General features: G+C 36.3%; 3 protein-coding genes across 5 annotated transcripts in view; 2 read left to right on the top strand and 1 right to left on the bottom strand.

Annotated features, from left to right (window-relative positions):
- Positions 1-2565, top strand: part of epc2 (enhancer of polycomb homolog 2) — a 48968-nt gene extending 46403 nt beyond the window's left edge. The window contains exon 14 of one of the 2 annotated variants that reach the window (XM_079821724.1): positions 585-2565. In XM_079821724.1, coding sequence (XP_079677850.1) covers positions 585-657 — 73 coding nt within the window. In that variant the 3' untranslated portion in view covers positions 658-2565. The remainder of the gene's footprint in view (positions 1-584) is intronic. The other variant, XM_079821723.1, reaches the window with a different exon arrangement.
- Positions 2245-14280, bottom strand: itm2bb (integral membrane protein 2Bb). 2 transcript variants are annotated; one of them, XM_079821726.1, is made up of 7 exons: positions 14235-14280; positions 13507-13750; positions 9780-9911; positions 5603-5782; positions 4452-4562; positions 3763-3913; positions 2245-3510 (listed from the first exon to the last, which is right to left on the bottom strand). In XM_079821726.1, exons 2-7 carry the CDS (start codon positions 13579-13581, stop codon positions 3422-3424), a joined length of 738 nt encoding a protein of 245 aa, XP_079677852.1. In that variant the 5' UTR covers positions 13582-13750; positions 14235-14280; the 3' UTR covers positions 2245-3421. The 2 variants fall into 2 exon arrangements, with proteins under 2 accessions (XP_079677852.1, XP_079677853.1); XM_079821727.1 differs by lacking the exon at positions 14235-14280 and having other exon boundaries at positions 13507-13944.
- On the top strand, positions 14150-19720 carry med4 (mediator complex subunit 4). The gene is made up of 8 exons (XM_079821725.1): positions 14150-14226; positions 14341-14478; positions 14712-14778; positions 15272-15442; positions 16690-16747; positions 18618-18704; positions 18845-18976; positions 19103-19720. The coding sequence occupies exons 2-8, from the start codon at positions 14408-14410 to the stop codon at positions 19273-19275; spliced, it is 759 nt and encodes a 252-aa protein (XP_079677851.1). The 5' UTR covers positions 14150-14226; positions 14341-14407; the 3' UTR covers positions 19276-19720.
- The last annotated feature ends 3605 nt before the right edge of the window (positions 19721-23325 follow it).

Below are 23325 nucleotides of genomic sequence, written 5' to 3'. Positions count from 1 at the left end.
TTCCTGAGTGATTTAAAAAAAAAAAAACGCCCCGCTCATCCATATAATGGCAGTGAATAGCGACCAGTAGCAAGCTTAAAAAAAGATGCAAAAGTATCACAGAATAGTCCCATGTGAAACGTGTTGTTATATTCCAAGTGTTTTGAGGGTATACTGTAGGGTTTGGTAAAAACAAAACAAAAAAAAACATTTAGAAATTGAATGCATCATTTAACGAAAATCCTGACCTTGGCCGTTGGTCTATTGTCTTAAATTCAGTTGTATCAAATTTAAGGCCAGAACAGGACTTAAATATCTTAAACGGTATAAGAAAAGTCTAATCATTTCAAGAGGTCTTAAATATGGGGACAGAAAAACAGGAATCTCGATATGGCTTAATGTTACAAGGAAACTTCAAAAGATGATGATAATTTGTGAGTGCTGCTTGTTTTAAAGTCAAAACGCAGCACTGTTGCACTTTCTACAGGCTCGCACTTTCAGGGCAGTTCACAATCAATGAATTTTGACAATGTTTACCTTCCAAACTAGCAGTATATATCTCTAAATTGAAAATGTTAAATTGTATATTTGTATTGATATTGCAGGGAGAATCACGAACCAGAGAGGCTGGCTCTCAACGGATTATCAGAGACCACAGTCGCCATGGAGGTCACATAGCCCATCAGAAACACAAAGACTTCAGTGCTGAGGTCTGTGCGCTTCTGCACAGACTTATACCCAAAAGCAGCATATCAAAATATTAAGAGAAATTTGTCAATATTATAAGTGTACATTTTGTAAAATTGGGAATTATCACTACCTTGTAAAATAGTATATTTGTATCATTAGTCTGTCATTTCTGTTACTTGAATCCTAGATTATTATTATTATATATTTTTTTTGGTCATCATGCTTTTGCACTTGAAAATGCAAGCAAGACAAGTGCATCAGTTCATGTTGGGATCATGAGCATGAATATAGGTCCTGTGTCACTTGTTTTAACTATTTATTTTGCAATGTTTACATTTTTGTATCTCGTACAAATAAATCCGATGTTGTGACCACAAAATGCAGACATAGCTAGTATACCATGCTTTTGTGCCTTTTTTCTTTAGAGGAAAGAATTTTGTTTCACGGATGAAGAAATGTGCCATTTTACAAGTGTTGATCTTCCCTCTTGAGATGTTGACCGTATTTCACTGGTTTATTTTTTTTTATTATTTTGTGCCTCTTTCTTGTCTCACCAAGAATAGCATGTTAATTCTGGAGGCCGATGAACCTCCATCAGAAGGTATTTCAATGAAGTTCCCTGAGAAATCCAGCAGAAGACCTTCAATCTGGCTTATAGTTTCTGCTCCTCTGACTGAGTCAGCCGAACGCTCATTTTTTGTCTTTAGCTGTTGCAGGTTAACCAGTCTGAAGGGAGCTGTTCGGGGCTTAGACAGATTTTGTCTTGGAAGTAAACTCAAAGTCTACAGGTCATAAACATTGTCAGCCATCTTGTTTATGAATGCTGGAATTTCTACATCCTCAGTCCAGTATCTTCAAATAAATTCCCCCTTTTCAAACAGCCTTTTTAATGAAATAAGCGACAGCTGCCAGTGTTTGGCTAAAGCAAGTTGTACTTGCTTTAGTTTCCTTGAAAATAAGTACACTAGTTTTCAGTTGAGATGTCTCGGACATGAATGTTTTGTTGCATGTTCTTACAATGTTTAGTGAGAGGCATGCGAGTCTTCAGGCCGTCTTCATTTAATTGTATTCATTGAAAGTCCATTCATTTAATGAAAGAATTTGCTTTCACCACCAGAGGGAGCGTATGAGCTCTTCCAGCCTTAAAACCCAGGGCAAGTAGTTATTTAGTTTGGCAGTTGTTCGGCTCGCTGGTCCCTCAGAAGTATGTGACCTGCTTTCCGCCATCCTTACTCATGGGCACAGAAGAACCAATCACCTGAGAGATGTATATGCCATGTGACTAAAATTACATTCTCTCAATGTTGATGCTGATACACGCCACACAAAGTATTCACATTTCAGGGGAATGAACCTACAAATTGCTTAAGCTGGGATAGTATTAAATATTTTAACAATACCTTCAACTAATGACCATATACAATGTCTATTACCGGATAAATTATTGTCTGAGGAGCCAGGACCAGACTTTGAAGAATATTAACCCATTAAAAAAAAAGTTTTTGAAAGAAGTCTCGGTTGTCACAAAGGCTGCATTTATATGATCAAAAATGCAGCAAAAACGAAATAGCCGTTATCTATTTTAATATATTTTAATATGTAACGCATTTGGTGTGATGCAAAGCCAAATTTTTAGCAGCCATATTACTCCAGTCTTCAGTATCACATGACATAGAAACTTCTTTCAGGATTATTTAATGAACTGAAATTGAAATCAAACCAAAAAAAAAGTTAAATAGATCTCTTTTGTAACATTTTATATGTCTTTACATACACTTTTGATCAATTTAATACATGTTTACTGAAAAAAAATATTAATTTATTACCCCCCCAATCATTTTTTAACAGTAGTGTATATTGACACACTCAACAAAATAAACATGACAAACATTTTGTAAGATTTTTCTATTTATTGTTCCTTAGATGGAGTTCATGAGTTTATACTTGAGACAGAAAAGTGTAAAGTTTAGGATCTTATTTAAAGACAGCTTGTATACAAATCAGCAAAGAACAAAAAATAATTTCTGATTGGAACATTTGTGGTAATTATAGCATATTCATATATTTGACTGAAAGTCTTCTGTATTTATGGTTAATTATTTATCCCATTTAAAACTAAATATTTACAGTTTTGCCTCGAAGTTGTGAGTTTAGATTAAGCCAGGATTAGGCCTTGGTTTAATGAGGGTATTTAAGAAGTTTTAATTAACATGCTTTAGAAAAAATATTGCTGGTTCGCATCTTGAGACAAAACAATGGCACTGAAGATATATGCCAGTTAAAACAGCTCAAATATGCATTTTAGTCTGGGACTAGGCTCAAGCAACAGTGTGATCCTGATTATACTCTTAATTTACTGAAACCTTTAAACAGTGTCAAGGTTAGCTACAATAGACGTTGAAAATGTAAAAAAAACAAATCCGCAAACTTTATTAAATTATCAGTTATTACATTTCTTGCTATCTAAAAGCTGATCAGATTTCTATATAGGCTAAAATCGCTTTTGTCACTAACTTTTTCTTCTTGTTCACATTCTGACTTTATTCAATCTAATATTCATATAATAGCATAAGACACAAAAATAACTCATCTCTTTGTGCAGAAAAGACAATTTCACATTTTAGTTGTTAAAAAAAGGCATATGAAAAGCTGAAAAAGCAAAACCGCTACAAAAGAAAGCTTTTCACGGAATTAAAGAAAGTGTTAAAGATCTGCCACTGTGTCAGAGACTCCCATGTGTAATTCTTGTTCCTCATGGCTCGCAGATCATAGTCTCCACAACAAACGTGTTTTCAAAATGGAGGATCTTGTGGCAGTTCAGAGCCTCGCGCTTCTGCATACCTGCAGTGAAGAATATTCAGCTTTTAGAAGTTTGCAAGTGTGCAACAGCTATGATTTAAAACCTCAAACACCGGATCTTGCATGTATTCGGTTTGTGGCAGGCCAGCACACTTCAAATGTACTTGTTTATACAGTGAACACAATGAGAGGAAATACAGTATTTTTCTCTATTTGTGCTTAAAACTTGAGAAGTTTATGGAAAGACATGACCACTGTTTACTGTAAACACAGCCTTTGTTGGTGTACACTTACCCAGTATGGTGTCTCTGCGCTGCAGTCTGTACGTGTCTTTGGCACCGCACAGGTCATTGATATAATAGCCCAGATCACTGGTGCTGTCCAGCTCCTCCGTCACCATCATCTCTTCACGCACCAGGTACGACTGGGGAAGGTACATTTTTTTCTGCAAAAAAACAATGAGAACATAAACCTAAAGCTCGGGACACACCAAGCCGACTTCAAAGAACTAGCAGCGACAAAAGCTGCCTGTATTGTCGGCTGCATCTCGGCCAAAAATCTGCCCTTGAATACACAAAAAAGGATAACTGGTGATATATCAGCAGGTATCAAATTTAATCATTCAAACAGGGAAACCGAAACTAGGACTGCAGATATGGAAACCGTCAACAAAGCAGCGCTTGGTTATCATTTTGAACATCAATCATTGCTGATCACTTTTCTTTCAAAATATTCGCACATTGGAATGCTTAGGTAAGATTATGTAAAATTAGAACAGCCTTCTGTCTGTGCTGACTTTCATCACCGAGTCGGCATCCGACTAGAGCCAACAGTGCGGAACACACCGAAAAAACTAAGCCGACTGACGCTCAAAATGGCTTGGTGTGTCCCAGGCTTAACATCTGAACTGCATTTGTGTGAGGAGAAAAAAAAAACCACATTCATGCAAACACAAGTTAGAACCACTTCGTCGTCTGGTTTACCTCGATGTTGACCAGGAACTCTTGGAAATATCTTGGTAGCATGACGACAGAGGTGTTCAGGGCGATGATGTAGCATTTGTTCAGATTCAGGTCAAGATAAGCAGTCAGCCTCTGAAAGCACAGAAACACATACAGGTTTATTCACATGGAACCAGAGAGATGCATTTAAGACTGACAACATTATATTAGTATTTAGAAGATGTAAACAAACGTTCAAGATTGAGGAGGGCCAAAATTATAATATATAATAATATATATATATAAAAATATAACAACTGGTCACTGAAAAGTCCATATTGATTGTCCAATAATCTAAATATCTCAATTATGTAAATACTCTGATTTTTATTTTCAAAAACTGGTGATATTTGTGTGGTTTAGCATTGAAAACCCATCAATAATCATTATGTATTTATGCAAGTAGTATTTATAAGAGTACAATTACACCAATGTTAAAAGGTTTGGGGTCTGTAAGATTTTTTTGTGCATTTATTTGATCAAAATACAGTAAAATCATTTATAATTAGTTTTTTTTTGTATTGAATATATTTGAAAATATTTTATTCATGTGATGGCAAAGCTGAATTTTCAGCATCATTACTCCAGTCTTCAGTGTCACATGATCCTTCAGAAATCATTCTAATATGCTGATTTGCTGCTCAAGAAACATATTTTTATTGATACATTTGCTTCCCTGGATTGATGAATAGAATAGAGAAAGTGATTTAGTTCATCCTTGCTGATTAAACAGTAATTTCCTTTAAAAAAAAAAAAAAGTCTTAAACTTTTGTCTGGGGATAATATAACATATAATTCTTTCACATAAAATATATTCTTTTTGCAAATGAAAATCTCAGACATTGAACATTTCAGAAAACCAGTCCAATCCCCACTTTATGATGGATACGAATACAGTGGCAGGACAGTTGAACACATGATTTATGAGTTAGCTAATATTGTTTTTCCCCCTTCAGTTTAGCTTTTTTTTCTTTCAGAAAAATAGTGAAAATACTACAAAAATGCAAGTTGCCACAAATATAGTGGTGATTGGTTGAATTTGCATTAATTAGCTAAATCTTGGATGGACTGATGATATGTGTGGTCAGTGGTGGTTATGGCTGAACACTGTGTGTATGTGTGTATTTTTGCACCATTCTGAAGTCATGCAGGATTATAGCTGGATCGCTGTCTCTGAACTGAGGCACTGGTACTTTGATGAGCTCCACCTCATCGTCGTCATAAAAGCACACACTCTCTTCGATCCTCAGCATCAATCCCCCCTGCTCCTCTTCATCCGAGCCATAATTCATCCCAGAGTTAAACACCTTCTCCTGTAGGGTTAGAAATACATGAACACATTTCAAAAAATGCTTTGGTATGCTCTTCCCTGCCAAAATGAATGGTGACTGGTTGAATTTGGATTAATTCTTGCAATCACAAGATCGCAAAATCCTGGAGGGACTGATAGTGTTCTTTCATTAACGAAGACTATAATGACAAATGTTTGTCAACAACCTTTTTTATGAAGAAGCTGAAATGATGATGAGATGAGACCAACATCATTAAAAGCGACCTATGCCCCTTTTCACAAGATTTATTACAAGATTTTGGTGTCCACAGAACGTGTTTGAAGTTTCAACTCAAAATACCCCACAGATTATTTCTTACAGCTTGTCAAATTTGCCCCTATTTTGGTGTGAGCAAATACACGCTGTTTTTGTGTGCAAATGAGCTGCTGCTCCCTGCCCCCAACAAAACTGGAGAATCTCACGCAGACAAAATGTCAGGAATTGTCAGTAGCGGAGTACTGGTGAAGAGTCTCGGGAAGAAGTTACAACTTTTAGAACGCAATTGGATAAATGTATGTAGTTACTGCGTTAAGTTGATTCAACTCATCGACGAACATGTACCGTCATGGTAATCTAAAAATGTTTCAGAAACAACGCCAGTTTACCCTCGTTTGTGAAGAAGTCCGGATTAAAATGATTTGCGCAAATATATGACACTTTCTTCGGCACATTTTCTTTATAAATTAAATTCAACCACGGTGTCCTCAGCGGCTCAAGGGAGTCTATGGAGACACTTATGTTTGTTGGTACATCCAATAACAGAACATTTGTAATGTTTTACATTGTTTATCTCCTGCTTCTACAGCGAGGAAACAGAAATGGCGGACTGCTGCTTCTCACTCAGGGTGGTATCAATGCTGATAGGCAGATTGTCACCAGTCATGGGCCGGGCTTCCTCCTACTCTTTCGTAAGAGCAGTAGGGGAAATCTGGAACCGCTCATTTAGAGAGACCGTTTATGATTTAAGGGGATTATAAAAAATGTGGGTGGATGGATTTTTAGCTTTATAGGCTGGTTGTTTACACACACTGTGGACAGACATCTGTGTTCAAACCACTGGATTGCTCATCGCGTTCTAAACTGCCATCAGGCAGTGAAGCCAGCGGAAGTGCTCAAGCGGCCATCTTACTATTCCCTACCAGCAGAGGGCATCATTGACCTAATATCACACGATGTGCAGCGCCTCAGTCTCACAGGATTAGCTTTACGATATATCTATGTAAATTAATAGTTACTTCGGATGTTATCTGTAATGTTTGTGGTCTTTTCGGAGAGGATGAGTCATATATTGAAATCATTAATGTGGTTGTGGCTACTGCACACTGCCGACACAGGAAACGTGACTGAACTAACACAAACATATTTCTTTATGTATGGGAAATATTCATTATAAAAGTATATCTGTGTTTAGCTGCAGAAATTGATTTCAATAGCTTATCAAGCCTCTATATTGCACTATATTGTATTACAATTCAAAGTTTGCCATGCATCAACACGGAAATAAAGTAGTCAGCGTTATGATTTGTTTATTTTATTTCCTGATTGAGCAACGTCTATTTCAGACTCATAAAGACAGCGCAAATTTGTGCCGTTAACAGTTTCCATATGAGTTTCCATAAATTCCAGGTGTTATATATATATATAATTATAAGTATTTCATATAAGTGTTTTGTATGCCATGTTGAATTACATATTTATTTAATCATCATTTAAATAATTAACTGCTTCAAAATGCATGCTGTTAACGAAATCATTGTTGAAACATTTGCAGTGCCTACTGTATGAATAAAAACAATACTACAGCACAACATAAATCCATAAACGCAATTTCAGGTTACAAGGCATAAATCTTTATTCCGATTTCAAAATGCGCGCTTTGACAGTTGTAATACCTACGCTGAAGTGTCTCGTCCGCCAGCAGAGCTGATGTTCACTACTGTAATGAATATGAACGTAACTTTTTAATCAGCTGGGGAAATTCTATAAAAGAAGACTATAAAAGAATAACCATTTTCCTGCTCAGGACGTTTGTGTTGTAAGAATGTACAGGGAGACTTAAAAAAATATAAAAGATATAAAAACGGTGTCTCCTTAGGCAATGTTTTCTCCGTAAAATCATTTAATGTCCTATTCATTCAATAGAATGCGTGAGCTGACTAGGGAATACCAACATGGCGGCGCGACGGCTTCAGTTTTTATGACGTCATGAGGAATCCAGTCATTTATATAGATCAGTGGTTCAAATACCTTATACAAGTGAATTTTGCATAATAGGTCCCTTTTAAATGATCAATGTTACTAACAGCAAGCAATATCATTGATGAAAAGAGATGAGAGTAAAATGAAGTAAAAAAATAAAAACCATACCAAAATCTCGATATTTTTAACAAGCCTCTACGAGCGTTCATACTTGCAGTCGCCAGATGTGAAGAGTTTAAATCGGCGTAACTCGTAGCTTCATTGAAGAAATCAACAAGCTAGTCACGACTGTTTCCTGAAATTGTATTGTCGCAAATTTGCCATTCAACCACGTTGGTTAATGATGTCACGCAGGTGATGGAGTAATAACTTATTTTAATTAATCCTTTTGAGTTTGAATTAATGCCAGATTTTTTTGCTATAAATTGCGGACATGAGATCTGAGATCTAGTTCTTATTTTTCTCAATTATTCTGCTTGATTTCTAGATTCAATCATAGACTCGTTCTTACATACTACAGCATGTACGCACACGCGCACTCTTCAAAAACGGTGTTTTAAATACGTAAATTACATTTGTATGTATTTAGTATGTAGATATAGATTGTACTGAATGTCAGCTTGCTTATTTTGCTCAAGATAAGGAAAAGTCCACATCATAGAAACTCTGCTTCTAACCACAGGTCGAGAGCTGTCATTCAAACCACACAACTTTGCGATGCTGTTTGCGAATGTTTTTTGGAACATTTAGAAATGACTCGACACTGTTTTAGATTTCGAAAGATTTTCTGGTTTAACCGTTTTCCTGATTTAGAGAGTGTGTTCATTTATATGATAAAAATCAGGGAACTAAATTAGGTCAAATAAACCATACAGATTTTGTACTCAAAACCATTACGAGTTTGTGCTTGAGGTTGAAAGTGCAAAAAGTCTGATAAAATGTAACAAAAATACATTTCTCAAATGACAACAATCATTGCGATTATAATTTGATGCAAATTAATTGTGATTATCAAATGAAGCATTATGCAGTGTCATGAATGTGTGTCTAAGTTTCCATTGACTGAAACTAGACTAAAATTCCCAGGCGTTTAATTGACTAAACAAAAACAGGATAAGGTTGCCTAAAAAAGTACATTTGATACAGGACTAAATGAACGACGAAGTTAACACCACTGATGATAAGTGTGGTTATGGCTGAACACTGTGTGTGTGTGTGTGTGTGTGTGTGTGTGTGTATTTTTGCACCATGGTGTAGTCTTGGCGGATGCCAGCTGGACCGCTGTCTCTGAACTCAGGCACTGGTACTTTTATGAGCTCCACCTCATCGTCTTCGTAAAAGCTCACATTATCAAGTTTCTTAGGGAAAAACTGCAAAGCTTGATACAGAATGAACTAACAGGAACAGATCTATAAATGTCCTGCTGTCTGAAGCATTCTGCCTCGTTTTGGAAGAAAACTTTCTCTCACGATGTGATCACTTTATGTAGAAACGTATTTTCCTGTGTCTATATTAGTGACTTGTTTCTTAGACGTTGCCATTATGTAATACAAAATAGGCGGCTTGCATCGTTGCACGAACATGCTTATTCTCGTTGCTGTGTAGTCTGGGTTGTATCTTGCATACTTTTATTAATGGTTGAGAATTGCTTCAAGAAACAGGCTTAGACTGATTGTGACATAAATATTGAAACTAATTAAAAAAATGAAGATAGTGACGCAAGATGACAGGATATTATGTTTTGTTTTTGATATCAATATGGTTACATCAATTATCTTACCTCGAACACATAGAACCTATACAGGTAGGCTCCTCCCACCACTACGCCAGAGATCACGAGAGCCAATCCCAGACAGAAGCACCAGCACCACACCTTAGACTGCTGACGCACCAACACTGCTGATTCAGGATCCTACAGGACAAATCACACAGAGAAATGATGGTTACATTATTACATTTACAAGTTAATACTTAAAATCCCTGTTTTATCCCTTAAAACTCATCTTTGATCACCAAGATGACATATTTAAACGTTTTTTCCTGTAAAAAAAAATGTCTTTGTGCCTTAAAATAGAATGTAACTCTACACTCTTTCTTCATTTAGTATACACGGACCCATGAATATGCAAATTATCCCCGCCTCAACTCACTCGCACCAGCTCAGAGATCCACTTGATCGGGTCAAATTTACTAGTGGATAAACTGGTTTAATTCAGCAATATATGTTTGAACCAGAAACTGATTCAGAAGAAGAAGTGGAAGAGAAAATGATATAGGCTTGTATACAAGTCAATGTATCAGAATGGCAATGCGTTTTATGTAACGCTCTCTACAACGTCAGACACATAACGCTTAATAATGCTGCTAATGTTAAACAAACCATGTTCCCGTTTGCCATCTCAATCTGCCTTCTAAAAATCAGCATCTTTAGAAACGCTTTGAAGAATTTATAACGTCAGTAGAAAAAGGCATGTAGTTCATCATAACATCCTAATATACATCAATTCACCGGCTATATTGCTAAAAAAAAAAAAAATTTCATATCGACAGAAAAATATACCAGGATAACCTGGCTTCTCTTGAGAGACCCCAGCTTCGCAGCATAGTAATGATATATGCTAAAGCCCGCCCGATTTATATTTAGAATAAATGCTGTTCTTTGGAACTTTCTATTCATTAAAGAATCCTGAAAAAATGTATCACGGTTTTCACAAAAATATCAACCACCAAGACATTTTTGATTTGTTTTTAACACAATTCAGCATATTAGAATGATTTCTGATGGATCATGTGACACTGAAGACTGGAGTAACAGCTGCTGAAAATTCAGCTTCGACATCAAATATATTAAAATAGAAAAGTTGTATTAATAATCAACGTTTCCGTTTTACTGTATTTTCGATCAAATAAATGCCGTCTTGGTGAGCAAAATAAACAAGGCTTAAACCACAAAAACAGGTCAACACGAGGATTAAAGTGGTTTGTTACAAAGAGTGATTTTCAAAGAAAAGGACAAAATATGAATAAATGAATATTTTTTGATGGAGGTTCATTTCCTTGTTTAAAAGAATCCCTGTTTTTAAGCACCATGTACTGTAAAGGCAACAAGTCAAAACAGGGCCTGACCTTCCCCAGCCTGATCTGTACCCTAAACCTTCAGTCCAGACAGAAGATATAATCCGCCTTGAGATACACTAAAAAAAAAAAGTCTATGTAGAGCCAATTTACACAGAATGATGACTAATAACAGTTATGAGAAAAACAAAAAAAAAAGAAGTGACAATCTCTCTGTTTCTCGTTCTGGTTTCAAGTCAAAATGTGTTAAAACGTGTCAACTTCTGCAAAGTCACGAAGAGCTATAATCAGCAACATTTAATCTAGGTTCAGCTTCCTCACTCAAACAATAACTGCAGACAGAAGCTCACTCACACGAATCAAAAGAGAAAGTTTAAAAAGTAGTTTCTATTTGAAGAGCAGAAGGGGAATTCAAGTGACTATCAAAACAAGAAAAGAGAGACACAGGCAACATGTATAATGCAGAGAAGTGAGATACTGCGCCAATGAATTGTTTCATTGTGTCCTACACATTTAATCCAAATAGTTTATCCTCATTCAATATCTTCGAGGAAAAGCAAAAAAACTGTTTTTAGACTTTTTGAATATTCTCTCACTGACGTAACTGCACAGAACCTTTATTGAGTACATGGAGGCGGATTTTGGATGGCCTTGCCCTTGACCAGGATTTAGAGTTGTGACTGAGTCTTTTAAAAGCGTCTAGAAACTTTGGCTTCAGGCATTATTCTACAGTGAAATCAGATCAAATTGTTCTATATTGCATGCTTGTATAGAACTTTGGGTTCTTCTTCTTGTATTATTGGCTTGCCGCTCTGACTCCTTATGCAATAGACTATCAAAAACATGTTTGAGAGTGCACTCATCAAACATGCCTCAACACGTCTGTCTTTAACAACCCTTGAAAAGTCTCCTGGTAGTGAGTGTAAGGCATTTCTAATGTGTGCTGTGAAACTATGGAATAATCCCATTCGGAGAAATTCGACAATGTTTACTGCTTGAAAAAAGTCTTGGTCTACCCCCCACAGAGACATTTGAAGATGATTATTAAATTAGATTAATTAAATCAAAACAAAACACATATTCTTTCATTCTCTCTCTAATTGCAAATACAAGAAATAAAGATCAAATTATGGACTGAACCCTTCATCTGAATACGACACTTGAGAATTGCATATATTTGAAAACTTTGAGCTATGATGACAAAAATAAAGGTTCTTTATTGGCATTGACGATTCTATGAAGAACCTTTAAAGGGATAGTTCACCCAAAAATGAAAATTCTGTCATCATTTACTCACCCTCAATTGCATATACAAGTGTATCTTCATCACATTCATGGTTATTATAAATATTAAGTTATTATTAATTTAATTGAAATACATTCATTGTCATATTTGAAAGCACTAAACTAAGTGATAAAGATCTCTAGTCATGTTAACCATGGGTACATTTCCCTCTCCACTTCCTGTTAATAACATCTATAGATGTTATATTGTTCACAGTGCTCTCGAACTGAACATGTTCACTCGTGATGGCAGAATACCATGTGAAGTCCACTTCACAGGGCACCTATGGTCAAATGAAACACACCTACTGTTTATCCATCTCAATTTTACATTTGTAACATTTGTAAAGTGACCTTTTGTGAAGTTTTCTCAATTTGATGACCCCTGGCCGTCAGAGGCCATGGCGCACTGGCTCATATAGTCCATCCTTGATTGGGTCATTTTACTTTTGTGGCTAGTCCAAATAAATTGATTTGAAATTGTTTGTATTTGAGAGGTCATTTTTATATATTTGGCCCTTACACTACACACACACGCACAGACAACTTCAAATAACCTCCTGTACCTGACTTTCCTTCCTGTTTCTTTGAAAGGGCACGTTTTATGTGTCAAAAGTATTTCTCAAGTTTTAAAATAAACAATGAAGAGATGAAGAAGACTTTGGGGTTTTCTATCAGCATACAGAAATAACAACCAAAAAGTGGTAGTGAGAGAGCTTGTGTAATTACTTTCCCAAAAGTTAAAATTTAACATTAATATTATTCGAAGAATATGTATAAAAATAAATATTTCATATCATTATTTAATACTACTGCAGTTTTTTTTTTTTGCCAGGGTAGGCTATGTGTGTGTGATTACCCGTCTTTGACAAGCTTTGGGCCGTCAGCCATTTTATAACACTTCCACAGAACTGATCAAAGTCTGTTGAAAAAACTTGAACAAAGAAACACACACTTACTTCTGCATTTGAAATATCGTTACTCTCTATTCTTCTCGCAATATAATAAAAGAACAACGTGCACACATAACTTCGATTAAAATAATGAATTAAGACAAAGGCTAATATTTGGAGGTAACGTAATATTCCTAAAATGCGGTAACGCAATTCAATAGAAGTGAACAAGATTTGTTAATAACTACAGCCTACCTGTACATCTGTAATGAGACATTCCTTCTTTGGATCCTTTAGGGCAAGAGCCTGGTTAAAAGAAACTTTAACCATACTGAAAATTCTCTGTAGTTATGTCCGTGAGAGCGAGAGAGATGTGAGACAGAAATGAAAGCGTTTAGTTTCCTGATCAGCAGCAATGTTTGTTGTGTGACGCACGTGACAGATCACAACAGGCTCTCGCTGCCTCTAGTGACAGCTATTAGAAAATCAACCACAACACCTGGAAACAAGACAAAATTGATTACTATAAGATTACTAGTACTTTTAGTTAATTGTAAATGTGGAATAAATAAGGCAGTAGTTGTAGTAACAACAACAGCAACAACTGGAATAGTTTGCATGGAATTGCCTACTGATTCACCAAACCTTCTCATCCAGGGGTCAGAGACCCACTGAAGACCTCAGCACACTTCTAAGGGGGCCTCAAGATGACTTAAAATTATTTCAAATAAGACAGCAAAAAAAGCTTGGAATTTTTCAAAATGTAAGTGATCATAAATACAAATATTCTGTAAATAAAAAAGATTGAGAACCAATATATGATACATACAACTGAATAATAATTATTATTATTCATAATAATAATAATAATAATAATAATAATATGTAAATATTCTTAAAATTCTTATCGCAATCAAAAACGAATGTGGTTGGCTAATCTTCACCAGCGCTGAGAAACGTAACCAAATGTAAAATGTAAGTACCAAATAACTACGCCATCCGCCGCCCTTTTACAAGAACTGTTTATGTGAACTCTACAGATAATATTTTATTGACGACGACTGTACATTTTGGTCCTTCTGCCAACAGGCGTCACTGTCCGACACATGCGTTTGCGTTTCATTTCTCACGCATGCGCAAGTGAGGAGAAACAGTCATGGCGGCGGCAGAGAAGCCCACGAAAGAAAAGCTTTTATCCACTTTGGATGATATAGAAGTTTTATCCAGGTTTGTCTTCATATATTTTGCACATTTAGATGAAGAATGAATGGCGTGTGTTTTTAGCTAGTACAAAGTTGAATGATAAAATGCTTGTCTGTCAATTCATGAGATTTCCTGTGTTTTCTGCTAACAGTTGCTGTATTAGTTAATAATTGAATGAATAAAGTCATAGTCTCTACACTACTACTGTTCATTCACAGCTCTTCTTTCGTTCTTTTATTTTCTTGTTTCTGTTGCAGAGAGCTTATAGAGATGCTAGCTCTGTCCAGGGCACAGAAACTGCCCCAGCCTGGAGAGGACACACAGGTGAGAGACACTGTTTACACGCACACGCGCGCGCACACACACACACACACACACACACACACACATTCTTGAATATGTGGTTTTTGAGGATTCTCCATAGACGTAATGGTCCCTCTACACTAACCCTACCCCTACCCCTAAACCTACCCATCACAAAAACAGTTTAGTATGTTTTTTAAGTCATTTGGTTTACGTGGACACAGGAAGTGTTATTATCCTCATAAACCACATATACCTGTACACACACACTCAGACAAACTTAATCAGCGACAACACTGTTGAAAAAAAGAAAAAAATCAGGGACAAAGTAAAGTTATCCTGAAAAGTTATGCAATTACATACAAGTAACTGAAATTACATTCGCTAAAATATTTTGCATTAGCTATTTAATTGGAGTCAGTATTAAAATTATGAACGACTATAAATGCTTGCTTGACTATTAGATGGCGGTGAAGTGCATGCAGTGACTGTATGCTGATGTTTCTGTGAGCAGATTCTGGAGCTGTTGGTGCAGAGAGATAAAGAGTTCCAGGAGCTGATGCAGACGGCGATGGAGCAGGGCAGAGTTCACCAGGAGATGCAGACGCTGGAGAAGGAAGTCGAGAAGAGAGACAGCGATATCCAGCAGCTCCAGAAACAACTTAAAGAGGCTGAGCATATACTGGTGACTGACATGAGTCAATGCACATTTCTTTTCAGTGACATTCAATTGTTTCAGCACTATGCAAACCTAAATAATTTATAACTTTATGAATTTTGCAACATTAAAAATAATGTATGCTTTGCATTACATTATTATTAAGAAATTTATATTTTTTATGATTTCTTTTTTATGACTGTTTGCAATTTCCTGCACTTACCACTGCTTTCTGCTTTTCAAGAAACTAACCCTAAACCAAACCTATATTAAGTACATGTTGTTTATTAATATTACTCAGTACTTGTTTTTGTATTTACACTGTGACAAAGTAAGACACCTTAAAGGGATAGTTCACCCAAAAACGAAAATTTGATGTTTTTCTGCTTACCCCTAAGGCATCCAAGATGTAGGTATCTTCGTTTCTTCAGTAGAACACAAATTAAGATTTTTAACTCCAACCGTTGCTGTGTGTCACTCATACAATGCTTGTCAATGGAGACTAATTCTATTAGAGTAAAAAAAACATGGACAGACAACTTCAAATTAAACCCAGTGGCTCGTGACGACACATCGATGTCTTAAGACACGAAACGATAGGTTTCTGAGAGAAACCGAACGGTATTTATGCAAATATATCACCTCATATCAGACGAACGCTTCAGCTCTGCAGACTGCCATCACTTCCCGTGTGTAAGGTCAAAATTCTGGCCGGGTCATAGATATATACATAGATACCTCATTAGTGCCTGCGTGGATCATGGCGTGGATCGCTCGAATGAGGTATCTATGTATATATCTATGACCCGGCCAGAATTTTGACCTTACACACGGGAAGTGATGGCAGTCTGCAGAGCTGAAGCGTTCGTCTGATATGAGGTGATATATATTTGCATAAATACCGTTCGGTTTCTCTCAGAAACCTATCGTTTCGTGTCTTAAGACATCGATGTGTCGTCACGAGCCACTGAGTTTCATTTGAAGTTGTCTGTCCATGTTTTTTTTTACTCTAATAGAATTAGTCTCCATTGACAAGCATTGTATGAGTGACACACAGCAACGGTTGGAGTTAAAAATCTTCATTTTTGTTCTACTGAAAAAACGAAGACGCCTACATCTTGGATGCCTTAGGGGTAAGCAGAAAAACATCAAATTTTCGTTTTTGGGTGAACTATCCCTTTAAAATAAAGTGCAACCCACCCAATCTTTTTATATAAAATGTGTTTGACACATTCGTTAAACTGGAAATAATTATGTTTTTCATTCATCATCAGGCCACTGCTGTCTATCAAGCCAAAGAGAAACTGAAGTCTATTGAAAAGGCCAGAAAAGGTATTGTTGTGTTACACAAAATAAGTCGCACTGGGTCAAAATTGCATTGTTGAGAAAAAAAACTAAGATAATTCGCATCGGTGTAGAAGTCACATTTTATTACACTCAGTAATAATAAAACACAACTTTGTTTACAAACATAAACATTTCACGAGTTTGCCTTAATGGTAAACAAACTTGGTTTGCTGTCCTTGAAGGAGGCTCGGACCTGAGGTTCGGCTCGAGCTCTGAGTTAAACCCCCTCAGTGTTTCCCACAGGATTTTGTGAAACTGTGAGGTGTATGCCCCCCCCCCCCATCCCCTGTAAGAAAACTTTGTACATTTTAAAAATTAAATTCATCAATCTGGTGCACTTTGAGAGTTCAAAATTAAGAGCTCTGACCCATATTAAGTGTGCAAATTGAACAAAGCACAAACAGACAGTCTTTCGCACTTTCAATTTTAGTTTGTTTGACCGCAATGGTGCAAAACACAACATTAAAGACCTTTTATGTTATTATGAGAAGTTTAAATATATTTTCGGCCTGCCACAGTCTAGTTAATGAATGGGAGGCACTGAAATCTATTTGTGGCGGTCAATGCTGATATTGTGGTGGGCCGCCACAAATCAATCAATGTATGGGAAACACTGCCCCTATAACAGTACTGCGCAGCGGAAGAATAAGAGAAATAGAGAAGGAGATAGGGACGAGGTGGGATGCCGGAAGAATTGTCGCTGGGATGGCGCAGTGACTGCTGCTTATATTCGCTCGTAATAATTATGATTGACAGCACAGAATGTTGTTTATGCTCCTCCCGAACCTACGCTTGGAAATACATGTATTTTTATGCTGCCTTCACGTGCTATTGGAAGTTTCCTAATTCCCACTTTAGAAGTCGTGATTACGAGCTTGTTGCATTCAAGTGCTTTGTTGTTGGAGTGAACAGGAATCATGGTGGACACCAGGTTATTCTTGCCTATTTATTGGGATAATCTTGTTAAAACCAACATCATATGTAGTCTCCCATGCACTGACAACCATATAAACATTCCAGTTAGTCCACTTTCTGCTGATTCTATAATTTCAGTCAAATGCAGGCTATTTTCGCTGTGTACCAAACATACAATACGCTTCATATGATTACTCTTACATGTAAATATGTACTACATTAATGTCAAGACAAGACGACCTAGCTGTTTTGGAAAAAAATAAATAAATAAAACCACACCTGCCACAGCAGTCTAGTTCTCCCCGCCACCATGTTTAAAGCTTATGACACGCCCATCTCGGGAATTGGGGTATCAAAATTATTTTCGAACTTCCCAGTGGTAAACACGACATCAGAGGGCGTTCATGTGCAATTTTTACCTAGGAAACTCGTATTTACGATAATTCCGATAGCACGTGAAGGCAGCATTAGTTCCCCTCACTCCACAACAAATCCTTTAAATGTGAACAGGAATGAAACATATCAGAATAAAACAACATAAATTATAGTGGCATTCATTTTAAGCAATATTTATTATAAACGGCAGATTTATTTAAAGCGGAATTAAAACTGGTGACGTTAAGGAAATGCGCTGTACAAATAAATGATTGCCCATGTACCTCTTATTCAGCAAAAATCCAAATGTGAGTGCTTTGCGCATTTTGTGTGCTTGACATTAATTGCGTTATATAAGTTGCTTTAGAATACAAGTAAGAGCATGTTTCAGATGATAAAAAATATGGCTTATATTCTAGTAGTTATCAGTAGAATTAAGTCATAAGGTTGGGATGCAAGTTTTTTGTTTTACTTGATATTTGCTTTATATACCACAGTAGCAGATATTTATTGTTTTAGTTTTAAGTCACATTTTCTCATTGTTTCTTCGGTTTGTTTTGACTAGGGAGTATCTCTTCAGAGGAGATCATCAAGTACGCCCACAGGATCAGTGCCAGTAATGCTGTGTGTGCTCCTCTGAACTGGGTTCCAGGTAAACGGCTTACTTCCTTCTGCATCATGTTCTTCCATTCCTGTCTTTCCTATCTGACTTAATTTACTCTGAACATTTTTCCAGTGATTTGATTGGCTTATGTCCGATTCTATGTGTAAGCTCATATGATGTGTGTGTAGGTGACCCCCGCAGGCCGTACCCCACCGATCTGGAGATGCGCAGTGGAATGTTGGGTAACATCAGCAACATGTCCACCAATGGAGTGAACGGACACCTTCCTGGAGACGCATTGGCTGCTGGGAGGTTACCAGGCACGTTTACTCTTCTGTTCAGATGTTTGATTCATCTGTCCATGTTCTTGTCTTTCTTGGTTGTCTTTAACATGCAAAAAATATTATATTATTTTTGCTAATGAGTATTTCTCCTTTGGCTTTTAGATGTACTAACCCCACAGTATCCTTGGCAGTCCACTGAAGTTTCCATGGGGATTCTGCCTCCTCACCATGGCAACGATTTTGGCCTGGAGCCACCTGGTCATAACAAAGAAAATGAAGATGATGTTGAGGCCATGTCAACAGATTCCTCAAGCAGCAGCAGTGACTCAGACTGAGTGTGTGTGTGTTTGTGAGATATGTCCACAGTAACTTGAGTTTGTCCACCTGAACAGCCTGAAAGGAAAGTGTGTGTTTTCTGCAACAGTATATCTTGTCTCTGTGATTGTGAAGATCCAGACGGCAACATATAATGCCTTGAAGAGTACCAAACCTACACAGGTCCTCTCTTCAGCAAAGCCTCATACAGCTGGATATGTTTTACCATTTTGCTTGTTTTTTCATATTCCAGATGCCTAGAGTCATCTTTTGTTTGCATAATTTCATTCCACTGGCCTCAAATGTCACTAGTGCGTTGTTTTCATTGTGTGCGCCTCATGACAGACTCATTTGCATTTTGCATATTTGTAATCTAGTGAAGCGTTCATTTCTGGTTTACAGTTGGAATATAAATAGCAATGTAAATACCTCTGAACTTTCAGACTCTGTAAATAAAACTTTTTTAAAAAAAGATTGTTTTTATTTTATATATAATTTTTTATATATTACATAGTCTATTGTGTGTATACAGAAGGGCAGTGTACTTTTGAAGCTGATATAACGTAATCTAGGAATCTGTCTGATTTAAATTACCCTTTATATTCAATTTTCCATATACAGCGCTTGACAAAATTAAGAGACCACTGCAAAATTAGCAGTTTCAATGGATTTATTATTTATATGAACATTTTAGATATATTCTACAAACTACTGAGAACGTTTATTACAAATTTCAAATTAAAAATATTGTCATTTAGACAAGAGCATTTATTAGCAGAAAATGACAACTGGTCAAAATAATGAAAAAAGATGCCATGTTTTCAGACATTGAATAATGTAAAAAGTTTACATTAGTTTTTAAACAACACAATAAAAACATTTTTTTAACTTAGGAAGAGTTTAGAAATCAATATTTTGTGGAATAACCCTAATTTCCAATCACAGCTTACTTGCATCTTGGCATGCACCCCCTATCAGTTTCACATTGCTGTAATAGTAGTCTCTTAATTTTTTCCAGTGTGCTATATATATATATATATATATATATATATATATATACTATAGACTTCTGAAAATATACTTGCACAGTGCTCTGTGCATTATCGTTGCTTATAGACTGTCAGCTTAAATTTATTACATTGCTTGCCAGTCAAAACAGTATTCTTCTAACATCCTTGTTAAAATTGCATATGAATTCAGCCTGGACCATTAAAACTATGATAATTTTTCAGCCTTAGGTATCTATATTTAGTTTAAACGTCATTAGTCTTAATATAAAATTCTAAAACAATTCCTATTGACACTGAGCATTCAAAATCTAACCATAATGAATATGTTTTTATTTTTTTTAAGCTGTCTTAAGACTATAGGGAACACTGGGCTCAGAAGATCTTTTTATTATGCACATTGCATCAATCTCTCTCCTTTCTCACTTTTAAAAAGTAGTTCTAAACTTCTGAATTAGTTTCTAATTTTAGTTCTAAAATCAGTTTGCCGCCTTATTATATTGCAAGTGGTGACTGGATTTAACAGTCACAGTGTGCCATTCTGGCCACTGAATCCTTATTTTGTCCATTTCAAGCCAGGTGCAAGTTCAGGTGGTTTAACATTGGCCACCAGATGGCGCATCAACACTAATTGGGCAGTACAGCATCTTCTACGATTTTATATAGCATGCATGCATTAATTGACCAGCTGAACACCGAAATCTTGTGTTACCATAAGACTCCAATGACATTTGAGTGTTTATTATTTATAACATGTACAGATTACTGACATTAGTCCAAACAAATGTAGAAATGAATTGGGCCATAATCATCAATGACAATTTATTTAAAACGAAATAATCTACTGATCGTGGTTAATCAATGGCAGATACAGAGAATTTAGAAGAGTATCAACTATCCTACTCTTTTCAGATGTTTAGACGCGGTATATGCAGTATAAAAGCACAGGCTGAGTACATTCAAGTCTATTTTTAGTCAATTCACCGTTCAGCATTAATATGGTGAGTCAGTGCATGACTATTTGAAACACTAATGTGTAGCTACCAATGTTAAGTGTAGCCTACCAATAGGTGAGCTAATGTGTCAGGACATGTTAGAGATTTTCCTGTTTGTAATTAAGAATTAATTGTTAGCGAATCACACAATAATTTCTCTGTGCCTAATTTACCATCACAAAGGGACGGGAGCAACTCCCTTCGCACTGTGCATCTTTTCGTGCTTCTTCTTTAGCTCTTTCTCGTGTCCATGTTCTCGGGCAAGCAGTGGGGAGAATAGGAAAGGACGAAAGAAGAGCTGGAGGAAAGAATGATTAAGTCTCTCAGAGGTGAACTATAACGCAACACAGAGCGCTGCAGCCACATGCTCTTGTCTATATAAATCTTGCTCAATCTTAAAGTTATACAAATATTTTTCACATGATCGAATGTGTAAAAAAAAAAAAAAAAAAGAATTCAACAAACCATAAACAATGCTGACTATTTTCACATCACACTCACATTCAACATTTACTACCCTTTAGAATACAAACAATACTTACATCATGCAGAGACTCCTTTCATTCTCAGCTTTTCTCTCTGCTCTTCGTTATCTTACTGTATATTGGAAAGCAGACCAAACGAATAAAACAATGTGTCCAAATGATGGAAGACATACCTGTGACACTTGGCCGATGGGTCAGAGACATCTTCTCACATCCCTAATGAGACGCTGAATGATACATCTCTAGGTATCACAACCTTGTTTATCCACGGAGGGAAAGAACTGATTTAAATTAAATCTGTGATGTAACAGTTTGTACTGCTTGTTCTGTGTTCAAGATTGACTAATTCCCAACAGAACGTCTTAGTGTACAATATGTTGATAGACAACAAGCTGCATTTTGTGTTTCAGTAAAACATCTCAACATGTGTCTTAAAATTTTTTTTTAATAGAAATTATTACTTTCATTCAGCAAGGGCACATTAAATTGATCAAAAGTGACAATAAAAACATTTACGATGTTACAAAATATTTATATTTCAAGTAAATGCTGTTCTTTTGAACTTTCTATTCATCAAAGGATCTTGAATAAAAAATATATCAAGTTTTCCCACAAAAACCTTAAGCAGCGCAACATTGATAATAATAAGAAATGTTTCTAGAGCACCAAATATTAGCATATTATAATAATTTCTGAAGGATCATGTGACACTAAAAGTTTCATCACAGGAATAAATTACAGTAGCTGTTTTAATATTTTGTTTTTTTCCACTGCTAGATTTTGTACAAGTAAACCTGACTAAATATTTTATTTTATTTCGTATTTTCTAACAGTTATTATAACAAAACAATTGCATTTATTTATGTTATTTAATATTAATGCCATTATTAATATAGATCTAAAACAAATATTAAATATTAATAAAAATCAAAATAAAACACACACGTTGGGTTTTCAATTTTTTTATGGGAACTTTCCATAGGCGTAATGGTTTTTATACCGTACAAACCGTATTTTCTACCCCCCTACACTGCCCCTACCCCTAAACCTACCCATCACAGGAAACATTCAGCATTTTTACATTTTCAAAAAACATCACATAGTCTGAATTATAAGATGTTTTCCTCATGGGGACCAAAAAATGTCCCCACAAGGATGAGGATTTTGGATATTGCCATCTTTGTGGGGACATTTTGTCCCCATAACGTAGGGTTTACCAGGCCACCCACACACACACACACACACACACACACACACACACACACACACACACACACACACACACACACACACACACACACACACACACACACACACACACACACACACACACACACACACACACACACACACACACACACACACACACACACACACACACACACACACACACACACACACACACACACACACACACACACACACACACACACACACACACACACACACACACACACACACACACACACACACACACACACACACACACACACACACACACACACACACACACACACACACACACACACACACACACACACACCTTAAGAGGGCACATAATGGCTCAGTAAATCACAACAAGG

This window comes from Gobio gobio (assembly GCF_949357685.1).
Source record: "Gobio gobio genome assembly, chromosome: 7".
Taxonomy (NCBI): domain Eukaryota; kingdom Metazoa; phylum Chordata; class Actinopteri; order Cypriniformes; family Gobionidae; genus Gobio; species Gobio gobio.
Note: the sequence above shows the minus strand (reverse complement) of the source record. Positions and strands in the feature narration are given on the sequence as shown.